The 15564-nt window shown below is 35.3% G+C and overlaps 1 protein-coding gene and 1 long non-coding RNA gene across 2 annotated transcripts; one reads left to right on the forward strand and one right to left on the reverse strand.

Moving 5' to 3' along the window:
• Positions 1-996: 996 nt before the first annotated feature.
• Positions 997-7897, reverse strand: LOC126725410 (uncharacterized). The gene is made up of 15 exons (XM_050430125.1): positions 7413-7897; positions 6210-6386; positions 5979-6103; positions 5756-5894; positions 5407-5556; positions 5253-5306; positions 4398-4493; positions 4265-4324; positions 4032-4106; positions 3895-3948; positions 3579-3680; positions 2843-3457; positions 2582-2686; positions 2015-2122; positions 997-1354 (listed from the first exon to the last, which is right to left on the reverse strand). The coding sequence occupies exons 1-15, from the start codon at positions 7809-7811 to the stop codon at positions 1205-1207; spliced, it is 2409 nt and encodes an 802-aa protein (XP_050286082.1). The 5' UTR covers positions 7812-7897; the 3' UTR covers positions 997-1204.
• A 919-nt stretch (positions 7898-8816) lies between these two features.
• On the forward strand, positions 8817-14053 carry LOC126725412 (uncharacterized). Its single transcript, XR_007655448.1, has 2 exons — positions 8817-8882; positions 13376-14053. It is a non-coding gene; the product is annotated as an uncharacterized LOC126725412 (long non-coding RNA).
• Positions 14054-15564: the final 1511 nt, after the last annotated feature.

Genomic DNA, 15564 nt, shown 5'->3' on the forward strand with positions numbered 1-15564 from the left:
TCTCTAAACTCAAGAGAAGACACAATCCAAACACAAACGAAAGCACAAAACATAAACTTAAAACTAATCAAATAAATAAAGAAGACACAAGCCGATCTAACCTATTTGGGCAACGTGTCCTTTCAGCTATAGGTAGGAGACGGAAGCGGGGTGGAGTGAATGACTTAGCTTTGCACGGTGAACGCCGATTTCCGTTGGCTTGAGTCCTCTGAGTGACTCTCTTTTCAAATTTTGGAACTCTCTCTCTCTCTCTCTCTCTCTCTCTATAGAAATAAATTTGTGGTCCTTGTGTTTTTGAGTGAAAATGTGTGATCTTTTAAATATTATTTCTTTCTCAAAAAAACGGAATAAAAAAATGATAGAGAATTTATTAGAAAGTGTATTTGAAAATGTAGGTATACAAAAGGTAAAAGCTACTGTTTACTCGTTAAATAATACAAAAACATAGAGAGCGCTAAAAATGCTCTTAGATAACCATTACTATCAATAGTGAAATTGAATTTAACATCAAACCCATCCGAATCTGATCGAGACATACCCAAAACAAGTCCAATCCACTGGCAGCTAGACTCAGCCATGCCCAACTAAGAAAGGATAAGTGAAATTAGAACAAAAGTGATTCTAACATGATGTTGAGTTGGAATTTTTATTGACATGATAAATTTGGATTAGGCCAACTCCTACACATGGCAGGTATCGTAGGTTGAGAGATTACTAGTAATATTGTCCCGATGGTATTTCTTCAACTCTAGTTTTAAATGCATGTTATATGATTTGGCAAGTCCAGAAACACCAGCAGCGAGTAATTGGTAAGCTATAGTTCATAAGAGTGTTACTTAAAGTAACTGGTAGTAATTATTGCAGCAGAGTGCAGTTGAAATCAAATACTGGGTTGTGAATGGATATACCGTGGTTGCTAAAATGCTAAATTTAAGCCCTACACAAATGAGACATATGAGAAGCCACGTATTGATCTAAATTAAAAAACTGGGATCATTTTCAATAAATTTCTGACAAAATTTGTTATTTGTGATGCTGGCTGTCCCAGCAAGATTTTTGAAGTATTGTACTGACTTGCTGTAATATTTTCTTTGAAATATAATTTGCTAATTCCTCAGGGGCGAAAAAACTGGCAAAATAATATAATTGCCATTCAAAAAATATAACAGATAACATTGTATAGGAAAGCGATAAATGTTTCCAGTCATTTCCACGCTTTCCTCCCACGAAACTGTTTGCCTGCACGCTGTTGTTTCTTCTTCTTCTCTAGTTGAGACCTTGCTACCTTGGCTTTCTTTGCTGCCATAGGCAGATTCTTCTTGCGCTCCTTCTGCCTATTGCTCAGACCACCAGTCTGTCCAATGACAAAATGGTACAAGAAAAATTCAAATAAAGTAACTATATGATGGCATCACAGCCTAATACTTATCATAGATTGAACACGATAAGTAATAAAAAGAAAAAGGATAAGATGTTCAAGGCTGTGCTATTCTTAATTATCTTATAGGTTAAAGTTGTAACATTATTGAACAGAAAGAAAGAAACAAAGATAGCATTGGAGAGAGAGAGAGAATCTGAAGCTAAGGGGCTGGTCAAATAACACCTTAAGGAAGAAGAGAGGAAAGCATGGGTTTTCAAGAGATTGAGGAAAGGAAAATTAAACCAAGTATTTTGCCATTATACCCTCCTTTTCCGCTATTAGTTTGTGGATAGATTGTAAAAGTGGACCTGTGAGGGAGGGGATCTTTCCCTCTCTGATTCTCACCTTTTTTTTTTTTTCATCTAGAGGATCCAAAAAAGGGAGGGGAGCTATCCTTCCCTCCCTCATTTTCCAGATCTTTCCCACCAACCCCTTGATACAGGCTGTTTGGATTCTGAGGTAAGGATGTTATACACATAATTCTCAAATTCAAAGCCTAACTTAGAAGAGAACTAATGAATTGCACACCAATTTAACATCAGTATTCTAAAAGGCAAGTATATGAAGAACATGAAGTGTCAGAAATGGAATTACCTTTTTCTGCTTTACAGACGTTCGAGCCTGGTACTTCCCCCTGTCCTCCCTCCCTGCCCTAACTAACGCTAATCTTTCCTCCTTGCTCATCTTCTTTTTTACATGAAACTACAAAATACATGAAAAAGTGGATCAGTATAAGTTTTAAAGGAAGAATCTTATGTGTTAGGAGAAAACAATTAAACATAATGAGACAAAATGAATATGTTGCAATAGATTTACAATATGAAAAACTTCTGCTTTGTAACATAGAATGCATTTCCAACTTAAAAACCGTTCCAACACTCAATTGCTCAATGTACTTTTTTCAATCAGTAAGTTTACACATGCACCTAGTTGGTTTAGAACCCACACACAATGTTCCTATTTCTGAAGGCTTCTTGCTCCCCACCCCCTCTTTCCATGTAGGGAGGTAACCTTTCACCTTAGCAGCAACTGCAGGAGGTCCCCCCCCACCCCCCCACAACTCTCTTTTTTCCTCTGACTCCTTTGATGACAGGATTCATTCTCTTCATATAAAATAAATGAACTAAGATACACGAGCCAGTAAAGAAATAGAAAACTTACTTCAAGTTTGGCAGGATCGACTCGTTTAGTACTCAGTTGATCAGAACTTGGGATACCCTTTCTTAACCCATGTTTAACCAAAGCATCATTTGCATCCTTCTTTGCCTAATAAAATAACCACAAAAGCACCCAATAATCAACATGCAATGTTATGAAATCTAGTATTACAAATATTAAAGAAACTTTGCATCATCGTTTTCCATGGCACAAAGTTAAAAATTAACCCCATTTTTTCCTTCAAGTCTGATAGCAATACAATACCTTCAATTCCTTGATTCTTTGGAAGTCCTCATTAGAAAGAATTCCATCAGTTGAGTCTGGTGAGGTTTGCCCCATCGTCACTCCTGCCAATCTCTTTAGAGCCCGAAGGCTTGAGTCAGCAGCAAGCAATTGTCCATCAAAATCAGACAACTTCCTCTTTTTTGCTTTAGATTCTCTTCCTCCAGTTTCACTATCCCTAGTTTTGCTGGAACATTTTGCTGCCTCCATCTCCTCCTCTTCTTTCCCATCATCATCATCATCATCATCATTGTCACTAACATCACTGTCATCACTATCAATAATGTTATTTCCATCTTCATTTTGAGCTACTTCATCATCTTCTAATTCATCATCTTCACTTCCAGTAATATCACCATATAGCTGATTTTCTTCATCATTGCTGGCAACATCAACCTCATTATCATGATCATCATCAGAATCATTGGATGAGGACCTTTCAGCGTCACTAATATCCTCCTCATTATTGTCATCTTCTTGTAATAACTCTACACCAGGAACATTGCTGCTCACATTGACTTCTCCATATGCTTTTGGCCTTGCCTTCGGGTCTGTAGGGCGCCCACGATCCTTCTTGATTAGCAGTGCGGGGCAAACCTGCACATAAATGAATTAGCAATTATTCCTAAATTGATTGTGGGCACGCATAGGCACACATATGCACAAGCAAGCACACAGAGAGAGAGAGATATCACAGCTAGACAGTAGTTTCTAATACCTCTCTAAATAAAGTAATTAGTGAACGAGCTGCTATTGAAACTGCTTTCTCATGTGATTTCTTGTACAGTGCAAGATCTTGCAGCAAATCTTCTGTCATCAACTAGTTGCCAGGAACAAAAATATTAATCCTAACACATTAACAGCACTAAGAAAACAGAGTTACAAAAGGCTATACATGAAAGGCAAAAAAAAGAGATAGAACATGATGGATAGGTCCAATTACCATTTACAAAAAGTTATTAGACAACTTTGAAACCACCATGATAATCTCAGATAGAGAGAAAAAAAAAAAAATGAAATGTATAGGTAGTTACCAATGGCATGCGTAAACAAATCTCCCTTATTACATTCAGTCCAACAGCAATGGCCTGGAAAAAACAAGTTGACTTAGAGACAAATCCATAAGTAACTGAAAAGGAAAACTTATTATAATGCAGCTGTGAAGTGGCACCTCTGGGCGTGAACGATCATGTACAAACTGATTTACTATCTTTCTGAATAGTGGTTCAACTGCATCAGGTGGCACCTGTTTACAACACAGTCAATTGAATTATTTATAGGTGAATTCTTGAAAGTTCAAATTTCAAAAGAAGAAACTTGGGGGAGGGACAGATGAAAATAATCAAATTTAGCTATAAATTACAGTATAGTATCCAATCAAGCAAAAGAGAAAAAGCTTAATACCATATCATGACAGGCCTGAACTGCTGCTGCAAGTAAACTTGTGACATCACGTTGATGGGGCTGCATTTATCAAAATAGTTACCACCTCAGGCATCAAGGTAATTACAACTTAATTGCATGAGTCAGAAAATACCTGAATATATTTCTCAATGAAATGATAAAAATTCAACAGAATCAAGCGGTGAAGCCCAACTGTTCGAGCTATTACTTTCAGCATCATCATCCTAACCTGAAGTTTACACAGGGTAATAATCAAAAGAAAGAATCATTCAGATTCAGCAACATTTGTAAACAGTAAGAACTAACAAAAAAATTTAGATCTCATTTCTTTTTTCCTTATTAAAAAAAAAAAAAAAAAAGGTTTACTGCAGAGCATTCAGTATTTAGTTACTCTTAATTGGTGAATCACTTTGCTCAGTGTAATTCATGAATTAATTAGAATTAACAAAGAAACTTATGTATTAGAACAATAGGCTGCAAAAGTTGTGCAATACGAACTTTACTCTAGAACATGGTTCAAAACTTTTATACAAATTAAAAGAAAATAACAGATCCTAAATTCTGGGGAAAAAAAGGGAATTAAATCTATCCTTCTAATTCATAGAAATCATTTTGAAATGAAGATAACAATAGGTAACACTTGCATGTGTTCCTGATATCAACCAAATAGATTGTTTCAGTATCTCCTCTGTTAACCATTCCTTTCCAACACCCAACAATTTCCCTGGTTCAGTCCTCAGACTATCTCTAAACAAATAATCTTCTTTTATTATGTACAACTTTGTCTTAGTTTCCCCATAATTCTACAAATCTAAACGTGATCCAATCTTTCTTTCATCTTAGCTTCTCATGCCAAGAACAATTAACAAACCTAAGCTGGCAATAAAATAAAAAAAATGGCTCATTGACATAAGTAATCCCATTTTCAATGACTTTAAAGCAGAAAATTTGTTATTATTTAACAGAAAAATGAAACATAATTTCTCACCTCAAAACGTTCATTGCATGTTTGAAGCCGAGAGAATAACTTCTCAACAAATCCCTACAGGCAGAATGGAAATCTAAAATCACCTTCTATCCACAGAAAGAATATTAGAGTAGAATTCACTTGACCGAAGATAGCAACGAGAAAACTAAAGTACCTGTGCATCTTTAAGATGGTTAAGTGGGGAATAATTATTCGATGAGACATTTTCTGATGACAGACGTTGTTGCCTTTTCATGCTACGCATTGCACGCTGCAATTTTGCTTGCTTTTTCTTCTTGCTTGAAACTGTTCCTTTATGGTGTGCCTGAAATCATTAGAAAATTACATTACAATACAATCAACCAGCTGCAATTTTAAAGTTTTACAAACAACTTTTTAAAAATACTTGCCATCGGCACTCTAAATGCATCACCAAAAAAAAAGTACTCTAGTTTTCTTCATATAATACATTGCAGTAATCTGTATAATTGAAGTGAATTTTCTATATAAAAAGTGCAACTAACGTTATAAATAGCCTGTTTATTGATGACAACATGAGGAGCTTGGGGATTCGGGTCATCTTCACCACTTGAAGCATCACTATCATCATCGTCTTCAATCTTCTCGTAATCAAGAAGAAACGACAGAGCAGCAATCATGATCCTGATTAATTTAAGAAACACAAAATTGTGACATCCGAAATCCAAGACTGGAAAATTTTACTAATGCTACATGACTAATAACTACCTTGGCGACGAATGAAAACATGCAGTAGCAATGGCATTTGCGGTTCTATCATCGAACCACAACTTCCTCCGGTGAAGCTCACATAGCGTGGTGAGAGCTCTCTTGGCTTTTGCTTCATCATCTTGCTATCATATTATACACAAAAACTCAAATTATTAACCCAATTGACCTCAAATTCATGGTTTTAACTTTTCAGCAAACAAAAAAGGAAAAATGATTAGTACTACAGACCTGTAGCATTGCAAACACGATATTTTGGAGCTTACGATTCTTAGCATCATTCTTGTGCTTCTGATTCATTCGCTTAATGCTATGAATAACATGAGAGAAAGCCAATTTTCTTAAAGGCTTATCACCTAGAGTCTGTAAGTCCATGAACAATGCTAGGGTTTCTTCAATATCAATCATCTAAAACAACCAAAACAGAACAAAGAAAACGTGTCAATGTTCCAAAAATGACTCCATTCGTATAAACATATATGAGTTGGGTTCATATTAAATTTTACATCACTCAATATTGTTTTAATGGATGCAAATTTTAACAAAGCCACCGGTTAGAATTACAATATCATCTATAAAATGTTTAAATTAGAAGTTTTTGTGTTCGAGTCGAAACCAATTTTTAAATTAACACGAGATTTTGAATCGAATAATAAATAACAACCAATCAGCATGAAATTTGGCATGCTCGTGTTACCAACATAGAGAACACATAATTCATCATCGAAATTCACAAAATTTTAATCCAATAAAAAAGAGTTATTAGCTCATTAGAATTACAATATCATCCGCAAAATGTTTAAATTAGAAGTTTTTGTGCTCGAGTCGAAACCAATTTTTAAATTAACACGAGTTTCTGAATCAAATATTAAATTTGGCATGCAAGTTACCAACATAGAGAACACATAATTCATCATCAAAATTCACAAAATTCAATCCAATAAAAAAGACTTACTAGCTCGTTAGAATTACAATATCATCCGCGCAAAATGTTTAAATTGGAAGTTCTTGTGTTTGAGTCGAAACCAATTTTTAAATTAACACGAGTTTCTAAATCGAATTGGAAATAACATCCAATTCGCACAAAATTTAGCATGCTCGTGTTACCAACATAGAGAACACATAATTCATCATCGAAAATGTGTCAATGCTCCAAAAATGACTCCGTTTATATAAACATATATGGGTTGGGTTCATATTAAATTTTACATCCCTCAATATTGTTTTAAATTAACCTTGTCATTTTTATTCAAACAAAAGACGAGTTCCTGAATCAAATAGTAAATAACATCCAACCGACACAAAATTTGGCACGCATGTTAGAGAACAGATAATTCATCATCAAAATTCACAAAATTTCAATACAATAAAAAAAATTAAAAAAAAGTGTGAAAAACATTACTTAAAGTTACACGAGAGGATGGAAATACCTACCTGTCGATTGGAGAGTAGAATGAGAGATTGGGCGACGTGGCACCGGAGGCCGGAGGGAAGCGATCTAGAGGCGGAGGAGAGCAAACCGGCGAGTTGTTTGGGGAAGTCGGCGAGGTGGTTGGGGTAAAAAGGGGTGACATGGGCCAAAATCAAGGCTCTGTCGCCGAGGTCTTTGGCGACGGAGGGGTCGCTGCCGATGCCGCTGATGGAGGTGAAATTGAGCGCCGCTTGTTGCTGGAAGAGTTCGAGGGAGGACTTGAATTGGCTGTAGAGGAGGATTAGCTCCGATTCGTAACCGTCCGGGTCGGACTTCATCTTCGACTGGAGTGTTGGGAGGCTCAGCTTCTCGGAGCTCCGGCCCGAGGCTGAGAGCGCCTCCGCGCCCTGGTGAGAAGGCATTCTTTTTTTTTTTTTTTGGTTCAGAGAAAAGGAAACCCTACAAAAACCCCTATATTCTATTCAGCAATTATTATTCTTGCTTTGTTAAACCTTGAACGAAGAAGAAAGAAGTAGTTTAGCTGAGACCGGGTTTTGTTTTAAAATACAATTTTTCCCTTTAAAAAAACAAATAGTAAGATTATTTTCAATCAAATAGGTTTTATTAGTAAGCTAATATAAAAACCAATATGTTAAAGGGAAATGTTAACGACTACCCTTAGGGTATTGGTTAAAAATTCAATTAAAGAAAGTTTTTATGGGAAAAGAACAAATAATAATTAATGTTTTGACAGTTTTTTTTTCATTTCCCATAAAAATGATGTCAAAATTTTCCTAAAATAGATTGTTAACAAGTGCCCTAAGGACACTCGTTAGCATAACCCTATGTTAAATTATTTATTAACTGTAAATAAATTAATTAAAAACAAGAAGAGAATTTTTTTTTGAAATTTAAATAGGGTTATTGTGTGGGTCAAAATTAAACAATTGTATAACTTTCACATTTTTATTTATGTTAATGTTGAGAGGTTCACAATGGAAGAATTAAAAATAAAAATAAAAATAGCAACAATGAAAGAAATATTGCATAATAAATCTGGTCTCAAACTCCAACTTGACTGAGGTTCATGTTATTGGTGAAATCGTGATTGTGCTCAAAACTGGTGATGATTATATATATATTTGTATAAATAATAAAATAAATGATTCTATGATATATTCTACTATTTAAACCCTCAATCAAAAACTTGCAATATCATTTTTTTAAAATATATATTATAATAAATAATTTCATATACAAACACAATCATAACAAATATTTATTAATTGTCATAATATTTGTTATACACAAACAAAATCAAAATAAATTTGTATTAATAACTTTCTTGCGGGAAATATAATTTTTCTTGAACTTATTTTCTAAAATTTTAAATATATACCTACTATTTAATGTTTTAAAAATTTTGGGGGGACCCCCTCAGCCTGTACATGGTTCCGTCTCTGGGCAGCGCCTCTCTCTTCCAGCAGCATTAGGTTTGTCCCTCTCTCTCTCTCTCTCTCTCTCTCTCTCTGTACTAAGTAAACCAAATGACAATAGAAACATTCCTATATCCCTGACTCTTCCTCCACAGTTCGCTATACCCATTTCTCTGCACCATAGTTTCATCACAAAATTGTCTTTCACAGAAAAAAATTTCTATTCAATCTGTTGGGTATTGAGAAAAAACAAAAGAGTTTGATTTTGTTCATTGAAAATGGTAGTTTTGTATTATGTTGTTTCAATTGTCTTTCACGATATCATATTTTCAATGTTTATACTCTAGCTGCACAATATCATGTGTACTTCTTAGTTTATTTTGGTATGTTGTTTCAAAATAGCACACATTAATAAAACTATAAAAAATAAATAATGTGGATGTATCTTTTTTTTTTTTTTTGGCAAGAATGGAAGCTGTTCTAGCAATTTCAAGACCTAAAAAGAACTTTAGAGGTCCTAAATCCTTGAGCTTGATTTGATCATGCAAGTAATTCTTGAAACTGTTAGCAGCTGCAAGGTCGTTGCTAGCAACCAAAATATCATTTACATACACAAGAACAATAAGAATTGTCTGCCCTTGAACCCGTGTGAACAAAGAGTAATCTGATTTTGATGTTCAAAACCTTATTCAAGTATAGCACTTGTTAGCTTAGCAAACCATTGCCTGCTAGCTTGCTTCAAACCATCTAGTGATTTGTTCAACTTGCAAATTTGTAACTCCCCCTTGCTAGCAACCTCAGGAACATATCCAAGTGGCAAATGCATATAAACCTCTTCAAAGAGATCACCATGCAGAAATGCATTGTTGACATCAAGTTGAATGATGTGCCAATCCTTAATAGCAGCTATAGCCAAGAGGGTCCTCACTGTGACAAACTTAGCAACAGGTGAGAAAGTTTCAAAATAGTCTAACCTTCCTTGTTGAGTAAAAACCTTAGCCACTAAACAAGCCTTATATCTCTCTATTCTACCATCAGCTTTCAGCTTAATTTTATACACCCATTTAGAACCAATTGCTGTCTTCCCTGGAGGCAAAGAGGTTACTGCCCAAGTATCATTGGCAGCGAAAGCCTGCAGTTCAGCTTGCATAGCCTCTTTCCATTCAGGAAATTGGGCAGCTTGGTTGTAATGAGTAGGTTCAATATTAGTTAGAAGAGCAATGCTGAAAGCTTTATGAGTTTGGGTAAGTTTAGAGTAGTATAAAGATATCAGATATAGGATAGATTGCATCTGGAAAAACAGGAACAGCACCTTGAGCAAGAGAACAATGGTAGTCTTGTAGGTATGAAGGAGAATTGTGTGATCTAGTGGATCTCCTAAGTAAAGAAGAATCAACAATGGGAGAAGGAGGAAGTGGAAGAACAAGTTCTAGAGGAGTATCTGTAGGTTGGAACTGCAGAAAATCTGCAGAATTCTGATGTGGGATCAAGAAAATCTGAGATGGTAGAATGATTAGGTGAAAGAGGTTTGGAAGATGTGGAAAATGGAAAAATATGTTCAAGAAAGTGGACATCTCTAGAAACAAATATAGTTTTGGAATCTAAATCAAGAACTTTATAGCCTTTAATACCAGCCGGATAACCAATGAAAACATAGGGCTTAGCCCTAGGATCAAATTTGGATCTGTTCAGTGGAAGAGTTGAAACAAAACATAAGGAACCAAAGGTTTTAAGATGAGTATAAGAGGGAATGTGTTTAAGCAACTTTTCATTAGGACTTTTGTTGTGCAATAATGGAAAAGGTAGCCTATTAATGAGGTAAACAGCAGGTAGCACACACTCACCCCAAAAATGTAAAGGAAGATTGGATTGAAACCTAAAGCTCTAGCAACCTGCAAAATATGCTGGTGCTTTCTCTCAACCACAGAATTTTGTTGAGGGTTTCCAACACAAGAAAACTGATGAAGAGTACCTTTGTTTTTGAAAAAAATATGGAAGTTTAAGATCAGGAGCATTATCTGATCTAAAACATTTAATTTTGGTGTGGAATTGTGTTTCAATCATTGAAAAGAAGGCTGGTATGTGTATAGAAGACTCAGACTTTGATCTCATGAGATAAATCCAAGTTGTTCTAGTGCTATCATCCACTAAGTTAAGAAAATACCACAACCTTCTATGGTAGGTGTTGAAAAAGGTACTCATGTATCACAATGAATGAGATCAAAAGCATTAGGAGCCACATGATTAGCATTAGGAAAAGGTAATCTTTTCTGTTTAGCTAAAGGGCAAATAGAACAAGAAAACTGAACATTTTTATTCAAAGTAATTTGTGGAATACAATGAAAGAGCAATAGCTGTCTAGAAATGGAGGGATGTCCAAGTCTAGCATGCCATAGATGAACATTATGACACTTATTCTTGACAGAAGTAAGAGAATCAAAACAAGCAGGTACAGATTCTGCAGAAGTCTTATTTTGACGAGTAACATTTGAAGCAATATATGGAATGGAAAAAGAACGAAAAGTAGTAGCAGTTGTGTCCAAAATATACAAGTTTCCCTTTGCTCTACCAATCCATTCGTCTTCCATGGTTGACGGCCCTGAATAAAGCAAAGGGTGTCCAGAACTATCAAACAATAAGGATTATTTCTAGTCAACTTACTGAAATCAAGTTAAAAGAGAAGGTTGGGACACAAAGGACATTAAAAAGAGAGTGGATGTTAACTGTATTGTCCCTATGTGAGTTACAACTGCCTTATGTCCGTTAGAAAGGTTGGCAACAAGATTAACAATAGAAGTAATGGATGTAAAAAATGAAATTGAATGGACCATATGGTCAGTAGCTCCTGTGTCTAAGATCCAATCTTGTGATGAAACTAAGGAAGATGTAGTAAAATTAGCTGAAAACACTGAGTGTTCTAGAGAGTTAAAAGGGTTACCTGCCATGTGATAAGGCTTCAAAAGTTGAAGCTTGTGGGTCAAAAGCTGCAAAGGTAGAGGCTTGTGGATATGAATCAGTAGATTGAGTCACCGCATGAGCAACTTGTGGCCCAGCAGATGGGGCTAATGCCTGAGAAGACTGAGAATCAACAGAATTTGTCCCCATTTCAGAAAATTGTGTACTTAACATGGCCACATGTTTCATGAGTTCTTGACATTGTGACTGAGCCTGTGATAGTGCGAATTTGGGAATATCAGAGAAAGATTGACCAGGAACCACAGTAGCAGATTGATTAGGAACCATGGCTGCTGCAGCTTGATGTGGTTGACCTCCTCTTCCTTTGTTCCTATATCCAGGTGGGAAACCATGGACTCTATAGCACTTGTCAATTGTATGGCCCTTCAATCCACAATGAGAACAAAATGGCTTGTCTTTGTTCTTGGAATTATATCCTTAGCTAGCAGAACTCTCAGTTCTTGTGGCCAACACAGCAGATTCCACAATAGGATTCATCTTCAACCCAACCGATCTTTGTTTTTCTTCCTGCTGAATTAAAGAAAAAACCCAGTTGATAGAAGGAATAGACTCTAGCAATAAAATTTGCCCCCTAACATTGGCAAGAGACTTTCATTTATTATACATATAGAAATTTTCTCTTTAGATTTTCTGTGTGTGTTTCTTTATTTGGTATCAGAGCTACAATCTCCTTCCTCTACTAATTTTTTTCTCTCTGATTTTCTTGCTTTCCAAACAGTATTTTGTTCTCTGTTTTTTCTTCTTCTTCTTCTTCTTTTTTTTTTTTTTTTTTTTTTTTTTTTCAAGCTTTTGTTCTTGCTTATGATTGTTTGGGCTATTGTAGAAATCTATAAACATAAATTTATTTCTAAATCATTTCTTCCAACCATGGCTGAGTTGTTTTTACATTTGTTGTCTTTCGAGAATTGTATAATTTATCAAAACAATAGGTGTGTGCAGAGACGATGATTCCACCACTATTCTGCATTTTGTGGTGCAAAACAGGAAATGTTTAAACTAATTTGTTGTATTTGCCACTTCTTAAGTGGCAGATACAACTGATTAGGTCAATCTAAGACAACATATGTCTTGGAGATTCAATTAAGTTTCTTGATTGATATCTCTAATATAATATGATTTTTTGTCATCCTTTTTTAGATTTCTATGTTCTGTCTGTCAGTTTTTTTTGGAAATTTTCTTCCTTTGTCATAGCTGTAGCGTAAACATTCCCTAGAACAAGGCCTTCCTTTCTCATGGTATTGTGAAGAGAATCACATGTTGTAGTTGTTACCCATCCTTGGTATCTGGAGGAACTTGATTTTACTACAGACATGGGGATGCCAGGATCTTTCTCTTGGAATTTAGTAGTTTGTTAAACTAAAATGATGAAAACAAACGCATATTAACTCATCTTATCATGGGGGGCCATTTATTGGAGCTTCTAGTCAGTTGGTATAAGTCTGTTAGCCATAGGAGTGGTTCTGGTTACTGTGCATGTGTATTTTTAGTTACATGACCTATTTAATAAGTCATATGACTTGTATAAATAAGTTCTAATGAAACTTTTACATTTTTTTTTGTATTTGTTTTATTAGTTTACTGGCATTACTTCGTTTCTCCATTACCTCTGAAGATATATTCTGCCACACTTCGTGCATTGGTCAATGGTCAGACCTCCATATGATGATGATGATGGTATTAGTGATGAAGATGAAGTAGAGCAAGAGCTTGATCTTGATGTAAGGAAAATGTCTATCACACCCAGGAATCCATTGAGTTAATGGATTTCGAATGGATTAGATGAACCTAGAGGAATGCGCAAGAATCAGACCCTCGACAAGTCCAGAGTCTTTGTGATGTCAAAGTCCTTTTTGTCTTTGACTCTGCTGGAAGAGATGAAAACAAAGTCTACCTTGCTTGTGCTAAACAGAAGAACATGCTTCTAAATATGAAATATTATAGCTCAGTTCACCTCGAATGTGTGCTGCTCAGCTGACTGGAAGTAAAAGTTTAGCCAGCCATTACAATTTTGGGCTTTTTATTTGTGATCTATGACTTTTTCTTTTCTTCTACTGCAAAGAATTGTAAAATTAATTAAAGAAGCTGATTAGTACATGTCCGATATGAATTTTGAGTTGGTCCATATTGATTGTAATAGAAGAAATACAGAGGAGTGGATAACTTCATTGTGATTCACTGGATCTCCAGCTTGTACATTTTTTGCATTTATGATAAGATTTCTTCTTAGGTCTTTGGGGGCCTTTTTGACATAAGAGTTCGTGGAGCACTATGTGCTTTACATGTGTCTGGCTTCCCAATTCGATATGGATCTGGGTCATGTTGTATATTTTGAGACAGAGCTACAACTGTTTAGATTATAAGGGACATTGTTGTACATCTTTAGTCTTTAATTGCAGTGGGTGCTATCATCAGCTGGTGATGTTCTAGTCTTGTTGTGTACTGTTTAACAGAACTACTGGCTCAGAACAACCCAAGTTGTTGAAATATTGGTAAATGCATTTAAGCCCAAAATTGAATTTGACAATCATGTTTATGAGAAGTTTGAAGTTTGAGAATAGGAGGGGTCTAAGTTAACCAAGAACTGACACATCCAAACATGAAGTGAATCAGCCTCATATTCAATCTAATTTTGATAAATGTTAAAAAATAATAATAATAAATAAAAAAGAAGAAAAGGAAAAGACTGAGAATGCTTTTTGTCAAGCAGACAATTTCTAATTATAAATTGCATAAGGCTTGAGTCTAATGTTTAGTTGTACTGGATCAGTCAAGATATTAACATATATCCACTTTTAGACATGTGTCATCATCTTAATGAGTCAAGCGCAATTGGACACTAGACCTAAGCCAAGTTCTTACAAATGGATCTGGGTCATGTTGTATATTTTGAGACAGAGCTACAACTGTTTAGATTATAAGGGACATTGTTATACATCTTTAGTCTTTAATTGCAGTGGGTGCTATCATCAACTGGTGATGTTCTAGTCTAGTCTTGTTGTGTATTGTTTAACAGAACTACTGGCTTAGAAAATTGAACAACCCAAGTTGTTGAAAGATTGGTAAATGCATTTAAGCCCAAAATTGAATTTGACAATCATGTTTATGAGAAGTTTGAAGTTTGAGAATAGGAGGGGTTTAAGTTAACCAAGAACTGACACATCCAAACATGAAGTGAATCAGCCTCATATTCAAGCTAATTTTGATAAATGTTAAAAAAAAAAAAAAATAAATAAAAAAGAAGAAAAAGAAAAGGCTAAGAATATAAACTGGATAAAGCTTGAGTCTAATATTTAGTTGTACTGGATCAGTCAAGATATTAACATATATCCCATTTTAGACATGTGTCATCATCTTAATGAGTCAAGCGCAATTGGACACTAGACCCAAGCCACGTCCTTACAAATAGGTGAGACTTGGGTTCAGTATTAAGTAACATTGAATTAGTCAGGTTCTAGTGACTTTTGTTTCGTTAATAGGTCTTGTAATAAAGTTGCCGATGTTTTGGCAAAGAAAGCCAAGTCTGGTTTAGAACTTCAGGTCTGGCGAGATGACATGCCTGGGGATATAGCCTCTTTGGTGTTAAATATTAGCATTGATATACCATGTTGAATATGCTAGTATGGATGCGGAAGCGAAAGCATAAAATATAAAACACAATAACACACGAGGATTACGTGGTTCAGCCTAACGGCCTACATCCACGGAAGAAACCCTAAAGGGCTATATCAATAATATATTAGAGTGTAGTACAAATCCTGTGTTA

Source organism: Quercus robur, chromosome 5 (genome assembly GCF_932294415.1).
Source record: "Quercus robur chromosome 5, dhQueRobu3.1, whole genome shotgun sequence".
Lineage (NCBI taxonomy): Eukaryota > Viridiplantae > Streptophyta > Magnoliopsida > Fagales > Fagaceae > Quercus > Quercus robur.

Coding starts and splice junctions, on each gene's coding strand:
- LOC126725410 (XM_050430125.1), bottom strand. CDS start 7,811: ATGCCTTCTCACCAGGGCGCGGAGGCGCTCTCAGCCTCGGGCCGGAGC. Junction 4,325..4,397: donor TCATTGAGAAATATATTCAG/GTATTTTCTGAC, acceptor TGATAAATGCAG/CCCCATCAACGTGATGTCAC. Junction 3,458..3,578: donor TAATTACTTTATTTAGAGAG/GTATTAGAAACT, acceptor ATTTATGTGCAG/GTTTGCCCCGCACTGCTAAT.